This window comes from Halictus rubicundus, chromosome 9 (genome assembly GCF_050948215.1).
Source record: "Halictus rubicundus isolate RS-2024b chromosome 9, iyHalRubi1_principal, whole genome shotgun sequence".
Classification (NCBI taxonomy): domain Eukaryota; kingdom Metazoa; phylum Arthropoda; class Insecta; order Hymenoptera; family Halictidae; genus Halictus; species Halictus rubicundus.
Genome location: NC_135157.1, coordinates 690,048 through 699,364, shown reverse-complemented (window position 1 = coordinate 699,364; position 9,317 = coordinate 690,048). Strand labels below are relative to the sequence as shown.

The 9,317-nt window shown below is 31.5% G+C and overlaps 1 protein-coding gene across 4 annotated transcripts; it reads right to left on the bottom strand.

Moving 5' to 3' along the window:
- Positions 1–520: 520 nt before the first annotated feature.
- Positions 521–5,860, bottom strand: Yme1l (ATP-dependent zinc metalloprotease YME1L). 4 transcript variants are annotated; one of them, XM_076793715.1, is made up of 12 exons: positions 5,494–5,860; positions 5,014–5,142; positions 3,705–4,124; positions 3,388–3,613; positions 3,228–3,319; positions 2,899–3,142; positions 2,338–2,470; positions 1,930–2,167; positions 1,610–1,852; positions 1,339–1,485; positions 995–1,156; positions 521–913 (listed from the first exon to the last, which is right to left on the bottom strand). In XM_076793715.1, the coding sequence occupies exons 1-12, from the start codon at positions 5,518–5,520 to the stop codon at positions 722–724; spliced, it is 2,253 nt and encodes a 750-aa protein (XP_076649830.1). In that variant the 5' UTR covers positions 5,521–5,860; the 3' UTR covers positions 521–721. The 4 variants fall into 4 exon arrangements, with proteins under 4 accessions (XP_076649830.1, XP_076649831.1, XP_076649833.1 ...); XM_076793716.1 differs by lacking the exon at positions 5,494–5,860 and adding an exon at positions 5,389–5,418; XM_076793718.1 differs by lacking the exon at positions 5,494–5,860 and adding an exon at positions 5,226–5,244.
- Between the last annotated feature and the right edge of the window lie 3,457 nt (positions 5,861–9,317).

Here is a 9,317-nt window from a genome sequence, read left to right as displayed (position 1 = left end):
AGAAGTTTTGTAATTGGATTAGTAGTGGTCTTCTGGTCTCACACCGATATAGCCGACAATGTTGTGGCCGCGACGGCGACGGCTCTCGGGCTTCGGCCACTCACCGCGGTGGTGCGAGTTTTTCCACCGACTTCAAATTATAAGGTTGGCACTGTCATACAACGAGAATTTACTGTATCTAGGTAGATAGGAATAGGATGGGTAGCTATATGTATATTCAATGACGTCAAATTTAATTATAATCCGATCACAGTCAGACGTATCATACAGTCCATAAATCATCACTGTTAAAGTGTATACGTTCCGTAATAATGAAAATGTCGAAAAAATCCACTAACATACATTTTATGTAAATATTGAACTCCATTTTAAATAACTGTATGTTCGTTCAGAAATAGTTTGTTCTGTTACTATCCAAGATATGGTAAAACTTTTCATAAACGATAGATCGTGACAAACACTGTAGAAATAAATTGACGAACTATTTGATATTTAAAGATGAAAAGAAATTTACATAAACTGCTTGAATAAATTCAGTATATTTTAATGAAATAGCTCATGAAAAAGGAGTTAACACTTATGAATTCCAATTATGCATTGCTTAACTATGCAACATTGTAAAACAATTAAGATAATAAAGAAGTATAAAATATAACTGTAAACTGTAATAATACACTAAAGAATTTATTTTAGTTTCTATTTTAAATATTCAATAGTCTAATTATAATACATGATTTGTTGGATTAATAATTGGCGGTTGATTACTTAATTTTTCAATTCGAACTTTTTTCCCAGTCGCTATTGCTTTTATATCTTCAGCATCTAAGGTTTCATATTTCAGTAAAGCTTCTGCTAATTGTTTGTGCTCCTTCGCATGAGTTTTCAATATTTGTACTGCGCGATCATAGGATTCCTAAACCAAATTAAAGATTAATACAATAATATAGATTGTAATAAATATACAAAAATGTTAAAGTATAATGAAAAGGTTTACCTGTAGAAGACGTTTCACTTCATCGTCGATCAGTTCATTAGTACTAGGACCATATGAATTATCTACATTGTCGTAATTTCTTTTGTGAGAATGTGCCCGAAATCCAACTTTTTCGGACATACCGTAAGTTTTCACCATCCGCTCAGCAACTGATGTTGCTTGCTAAAAAAGATATAATCTATTAACCATTTTAATACTGCAGATGGCTGCAGTTCGCGGAAAAGGAGCATTGTGCGACTACAATGTTACGAAGAATTTTCTTTTTTCGTAAAGTAGATTGTACATATATTCGATGATTAATTTGAGGAATACATTGTTTAAATAAACAAGAAACATAGAAATACTTGAAAATCAGTTGCTGCTCCAGTTGTCACTTTCTCAGCTCCAAAAATCAATTCCTCTGCAGCGCGACCACCCATCATTGAATCCATTCTAGCTAGTAATTGTGATTTTGTTACATGATATACATCTTTTTCGTGCATATACGACGTCTAAAAGAACATATAGATTATTTTTTAGACTCGTCAGAAAATAAATTACTTTAAATACATTAATCGAAATGGAAAATTAAGATTTGAATAACAGAAACGAAATTGATTGTATTTTAATAGTTACATGTCCTAAAGAATGCCCGCGAGGTATAATTGTAACTTTATGTATTGGTATAGAATCTTTAGTATAATGTGAAACTAGTGCATGTCCTGCTTCGTGGTATGCTGTAATAAGCTTGACTTCCTCGTCCATTGCCTTTAGTTTTCCTTCAGGACCCATTATTACTTTATCCCTAGCATATTCTAAATGTTTCATAGTTATGTATTTATCATCATCTATAGCTGCTTTTAAAGCAGCTTGATTCACCTTTTAAAATTGAATCAGAAAAATATAATATTCATTAATATAAAACGCATAATATAGAAAATATTTAAAACAAGTACCATATTTTCTATATCCGCACCAGTAAATCCAGCCGTACATCTTGCTAAATATTCTATATTAACATCTCGTATTAATACTCTGGACAAATATAAGCTTAAAATTTCCTTCCGCCCAAGAAAATTTGGTTTATTTACAAAAACTTGAACATCAAAACGTCCGGGTCGCAACAATGCTCTATCTAAATCGTCTCGCCTATTTGTTGCACCCAGTACTATAACACCTTCATTTTGCATAAATCTGTGATTAAAAGAGCGAAGTTAAATAGTAATCATCGAATTGATATTATAAATATTGGGTAGATAAAATAATTACAATATAAAAAAATGTTTAATACCAATAAGAAGAATTAAGAAGAAAACATAATATACTATAATTATTAAATTCATTTGAATAAACGTTCATATTACCCATCCATCTCTGCTAATAACTGATTTATTGTTTGATTTGCATACGGATGAATTACTGAGTTTGTTCGTTTTGCACCGACAGAGTCAATCTCATCAATAAATATCAAAGCTGGTGCTCTTGCTTTTGCTGCTTCTGCAATGTGATTTAATTTCTTTTCTATTCATTATATTCTTAAAACAAGAATGTATCGCTAAAAAGTAATGTTATAATTTTCTAATATGTATACTTGTTCATATACATATTTCGATAATTAATAGATTGTGAACCTCCGTGCAAATTTTTATTCTTATGAGTAATTTCATAAACATTGAAATAACGTAGAAATTTTTCTTATAGACTAAAAAATTCTTTGTGACGAAAATAAAAAAAATGCTAGTAATGTCTGTAAATATACAAGTTTTGTTGTATTCTGCAAATTTGCATAAGACATAAACACATAAATCCACAATCTGATAACTAAAATTTTCAGAATGTTTTTCCACCCACTAGAATCATAACATATCTTTACATTCAGTAAAGTAACATCCAGTAAATAGACATATTGAACTTATTAAACTTACTGAATAAATCTCTCACTCTACGTGCACCTTGTCCCACCAAAATCTCATCAAATTCTGGTCCAGCTACATGGAAGAATGGCACTCCAGCTTCACCAGCTATAGCTCGAGCTAGTAACGTTTTCCCCGTTCCTGGTGGTCCTACTAGTAAGACACCTTTAGGTAATTTTCCACCAAGCGCAGAGAACTTGTCTGGATTTTTCAAAAATTCAACTATGTTTTTCAGTTCTTCCATGGCTTCTTCAACCTAATTATATGTAAGTAAATAAATATAAATCATTCTCTGTAATGCGGTGCAACAGTACCATCTCAAATTTATTTGCAGTACTTACTCCTTTCACGTCGCTGAAAGTCACATTAATTGCTTCTGGATTAATTTCAGATCGTTGACCAATTGTAAACCGGAAAACACCTCCTAATTTCACTGTAACAGATTTTTATGTAGAAATTTGGAAGGCTCAAAAAGATATAACATAATATCATACTACGTACTAAGATTCCAAATTAACAATCCGATGCAAGTCATGTATACAAAATTAGTTAGTATCTTTGGCCACACAGAACGTCCACGCATCTGTCGCTGAAGTCCGGCTTCATACCCTTCTATAAAAGCAGATTTCACTTTGTCATGGTTCTCCGCTGCAGCTCCAGTATGATTGAATATATTTTTCACTCTTGCAAAATCTGATTCTAACACCTGACTTTTGCCAGATGCATCCTGCAGAGCAAAATGGTATCTTATGAATAATGAAAAGTTATATACTGAATAAAAAGTTAATACATATTTGTTTTATAATACATTGTCTTACCGTGTTTGAAGAATGAAGAAACCATTCTCTAAACTTGTTCACAAATGATGGTCTTGTATTCAAGTCTGTATTTACACTACGTTTTGTTTTAAAACTACGAATTTGTACATGATAGTTAGATGGATTTTGAATACAAAAAGTACATGTTGGTCTACAATCCTGTTTCGACGATAAATATACAATTGGTACAATGATCGGTTCTGTGAATTCTCTACAAGGAAACATGTGTTTGTTTTCTGTAAAATTTGATCCTGATATATAAGACATTTTCCACTTGTTTTCTTTTACATTTTCTTCCCAAATTTTTGAGGAAAGTTGGTGTAGTATTTTCCGAACATTATTTTTTTTTATAGTAAATGTTGTAATTGCACTTTGTAAATTTAAATTGTGCATTAACACCTCCATATAACATTTTTCCGACTAAAATAAAATATAAATTTTGATGTGAAATCAGTAAACTCAAATTGAGTTGTAAACAAAGTTATCAGCATAATGCATAATTATGTATACATACGTTTATAGTTATCTAATTAATTAATTATACAACTTTCTACATTGATCTTCATTTACAACATGCCTATATGCAAAACCAAAACTATATAAATAAGATAGAGACCATGTAAGTAATTACATTAAAACACGTGTTTTATAATTGAACATGTCTTGTATCTGAAAAATATTAATATTTTACAGCATATTCTTTTCCTTTTAGTATCTTTTTTATCCTACTTAGTATTAAATAAACCAACTTCTCTGTCAATGTCTTTAAAATTACAAATGTTCTATATACTCCTTTGCACCGCATTTATGATTTATTTTGTTTATTGCATAAGGTTCTTGTAATTTTTCTTTCTTCATTTATAGTTGTTTAATTATTCCTCATATTTTTAATGTATCTCCAAAATGCATTCATCAAACTTATTTTTGTATCAGTCCAAAATCAATTTAAATGGCTTTAATATACTTTTCATTTGATTTAATAAATATAAGGCAATGTTCTATGAATCAAAATGTTTGAATAAAGAGATTTATGTATATTGATGCTTTTATCCATATAATAATATGACTGTAAAATATGTTTTTATCAATTATTTGTTTTATATCTTATATTCATTCAGTTTGGTATTTAACATGGGCATGTAACATACTATCGGTAAAGATCCATAAAAAAAAGAATAGGTGTAAGTAATCATTTCAGTGGTTATAAATGTGTATGTATATGGAATCATACTTCATACCAATATTTTTGTTCACTATACTCACTTAACATTATTACATAATGCAAATAAATAATGTAAAGTTCTTTTACTTTTGCCAAACGATCGTATGAAGTTTCATCCACAGTCTTCTTAGGTCCATTTTGTCTTTTACCTTTAACTTGAAATGATTTAGGTTTTGGATTAACAGCTGAAGTTAATTGTGTCAGATGATACAACACCTAAAAATATGAAATGTTAATTATAATTTTTATTTATTTGACTAAATAATTTATTTACAACGTTCTAAAAAGTAAAATCATACAATCAGATATTACAGGATACCTGTTATTTTATACAAAAATTAATTTCCACCATATTGTTAACATGAAATACGGATGAATTTCATCATTTTGTATAAATAACATGAAATGAGGTTATATTACCAATCTGTGTAAGAATTTACATAAAAAATACTCGATAGAAACCTTTTTAGCAAACATTAAAAATATATGCTAATTGCACGTCAAAATGTTAAAAAAAAGTGGATACATATGTGATTAAAAGTACTACAATAAACAGATAATACGAACCTGATTATGAGATTGGAAAGAGAACATTGAATATCAATTCTTTTATCCCACGGAACAAATTACATATAAATCACTTTTTAAGTAGTAGTAAACTCAACTTCGTGTTGTTTCGATTGCATTAAAAATTATTAAATTACATGGAACTAATATCACTTGTTAGAAACATAGTTTTGATGTTGTAAGGTAACGGAAGTGACTGTGCTGTGTAAACTTCCGAACATTTGAAATCAATTGAGACACTTAGAATTTGATTCAAAAATATTTTCAGAAAACACATTCTCTTTATAACTCGAGATTTTATTGAGTGCATAGAAACATATTTTATATTATAGTGAAGATACTTAAATTAAAAATCACATTTCAAGGCGACTGATACATAACTTCTGTACGTACTTCATTTATTTTAGAAGAAAATGTAATTACGTAACGTTTGTTATAATTATATAAAAGTGCAACTTATTTTAAAACATAGACCAAACATATTCGACTTGATTCGTCAGACTCGTTTAATACTGCAAGGATATCTGTATACAGGGTGTTAGAAAAAACCATTCAAGATTCTTGTCACATGGAGCATGTACCAAACCGAGTAAAAAAGCTTTAATAAAAATGTTGGCATCATAAATGACTTACTACTGGCTAAATATCTAGAAACTACTTCTTGAATGTCTTCATTCAATTTCTACCCATACTTCATAACAGAAGATTCTATGAAAGCAGCACCTGGAATATGTGGAACATCTGCCTATATCGGCAAATTAACAAAAAAGTAAGTCAAAATCATGATGCTAACACGAAACAAGAAATTGATTATATTTAAAAAAGAAAGGTATACTTGAGATTTCGATTCATGCCGTTTTCATTCAGTATGGTACCACAGACGAGCTATAAGTATAGACCTATTATCTTATGGGACTTCATGTCTCATGTTCTGAAATATCGACTGTTCAGAAAATCAGAGGTTTTGGTATGCCCTCTACGATTTAGAGTGGTGAGTTTAGGAATTATATTGAATTACGGGCAGTTACAGGCTATCCTCTCTGCTATATCACAGACGAGGTATAGGAGTAGACCAATCACCCAATGTATTTTTCTGTCTCACGCTCGGGCCTAGAGCCCCCGTCACCGACGAGATATATATAAAGACTGCCAGCCCCCGTGTTAAACTGCGAGTCTCAAAATGGGTCCCAGGTGGGTACTGGGATCGGTCGGTAACGGCCCCAACGTCGAGATACTCTCGTCAGTTGTGGAACTAAGAACGTGGAACTATCACTGATCTCAAATACCAACATCGCTAAACATGCCGCGCTCGCTACCTAAATAGAACATTTACTCGAGAATTACGGAAGAAACGTCAGTGACATAGGCAATAAATAACGTATAATGCGTAGAATGAAAATAATGATTTTTTATTGTATAATTTCATTACACTCTGATTGCCTTCTTATTTTCCATATTGTTCACCATTGTAATCATTATTTTATAATCGATAGTTTATAGGTGAAATTAATTAATTTGGAAATTATTGCGATATTTATAAAATAATGATTATTCAATAAAATATATTCTGCAATCGTTATAGAATTAAAAAAAAAGAATAAATACAATATACAAGTAATGACAAAATTCAATCGTTCTTATTGTGATCCGTAGTAACAAACAGAAAATTAATTTTTTTACTTATTTATCCGACAATACCACTTCTAATGCTCGACTGCATTGACTGCAATTATTCAAGTAGAGGTAGTAACGAAATAAAATTGTTAAGTAATGAAACTATCTTTCGACGGCTCTTATCCATATAATGCTATTTGGAGGCAGTATTATTGCTATTTGTAAAAACGCACAGATACACAGATTCTTATATCTTGCAATGCACGTTGTTTTTTTCTCCGTCAACCGATTTCGATGAAATTTTCAGTATGTGTATCACTAACATAGAGGAAAAGACACATATTTTAAATTTTTATTGCGAATTTAAATAAAAAAGTTTTGAAAAGTGTCCAAGTCATTTTAAGTTTTAATTGTAATTGTATTGTTTGCTATTTTTTATACCTTATAGTATTGTTTCTTTACATTTTATATTTTTTATATTTTATAAGCAATAAACTTTATGTATAATCAATAATTGTATTGTTAAATTTCATTTTCTGTGAGTAATTGTCAATACATATACATTAGTAACCACATCTAGACTTTTGCCCGAAATTCGGCAATTTGTCCGCACTGTGCAACGCGGCGAAAAGCGAGCAGTCGAACTCGAGGCGAGGACTCACCGCGTCTCTTTCTTTTCATACGCTGTCCTTCGCGTCCGAAACTTCAATCGTTCATTACACAAGTAAATATCATCGGAATTTTGTCATATTTGGTACCGTTTTCCGTAGAAAAATGCCACGAGTATGTTGGTGAAAGTTCGACAGAAAAATAATTAATAATGAAAAAGTTTATTTTTTTATTTAAAGTCCTGAGCTCACGCAAGTCTCTCATCTTTTCCGAACGCTTCGACTCTCCGCGGCTCTTTCTTTCCCATACACTGTCCTTCTTCGCGTCCGAAACTTCAATCGTTCATTACACAAGTAATTATCATCGGAATTATATCATATTTGGTTTCATTTTTATCAGAAAAATGCCACGAATATGTTGGTAAAAGTTTTATAAAAAAATAACAAAAAATAAAGAAGTTTTGTAATTGGATTAGTAGTGGTCTTCTGGTCTCACACCGATATAGCCGACAATGTGTGGCCCACTCTTCGACGACGCGACGACGGTTCTCCAGTTTCGCGGTCTGCTTCTCCTTGCAACATTATATCGGAGACGGATATTCTCTCCGTTTGAATACCAGTCATTTTGGTGTACCATAGGTTTCTTATGGCAGAGTTGGGCAAAATATTTATCTAAATAAAAATTTCGAATAACCAATAAAAGATAAAAAAATTTTTATTCGTTATTCGAAGGTTCGAATAAAAAAAGTATCTTTATTCGACGAGTACCGAATAAATAATTTTATTCGTCGAAAAAAGATAATTCTTTTTATTCGAAGCGGATTTATTCGAACTTCGAATAATTTTTTCATCTTTTATCTGTATCTTTTATTCGAAGGCTTCGAATAAAGCTTCGAATAACTTTTGCCGAGCGCCGAGCTTCAAAGACCCAGCGACGACAGACGACATACAATGTAAGCGGATGGAGAATAGCGCACGAATGAAAGTTTAAACTTTTAGATTTTTCAATATATCCTCATAAAATTGTGACGAACGAATCGAGGGGATTTTCCTGGTGAAAATGAGGTCAAATTCGAGTGTAATCGAACAAGTTTCATTGATACGTAATGTTACGATACAAATTACAATTTCATTAAAGACAGTCCAAATGGTGTCGTGTTTGGACCCATTTTGATGGGGGTAAGCTGTACAACTCATTCGTATTAACAATATTGTTCTGATTAAAAACATAAAAGCATAAATTGCCAATAATGCTCGATTCTCCATCTGCTTATATTGTAGGCTGCTGGTCTTTGAAGTTCGGAGCTCGTAGAGTCGCGTGGTATCGGTGTGAAACAATTACCAATCCAGTTGCAAAACTGCTTTATTTTTCATTACTTTTTATGGGACTTGCGGCAAGTAATTCGTGGCATTCTTCTGATTAAAATGACACTAAACACGGTACAAATGGGACTGTATTTAGTATTTTTATCCGTAGATTTATTCGAAGGTTTCGAATAAATCTTCGGATAACTTTTGCCAGTTCGACGAATAAACGGCGACGAAGCCCGACGAGGACCGACGAGCGCCGAACGTCGAAGACCAAGCGACTGCCAAACGGCA

Coding starts and splice junctions, on each gene's coding strand:
- Yme1l (XM_076793715.1), bottom strand. CDS start 5,520: ATGTTCTCTTTCCAATCTCATAATCAG. Junction 2,471..2,898: donor TAGAGTGAGAGATTTATTCA/GTAAGTTTAATA, acceptor ATCACATTGCAG/AAGCAGCAAAAGCAAGAGCA. Junction 1,157..1,338: donor GAGCAGCAACTGATTTTCAA/GTATTTCTATGT, acceptor TATCTTTTTTAG/CAAGCAACATCAGTTGCTGA.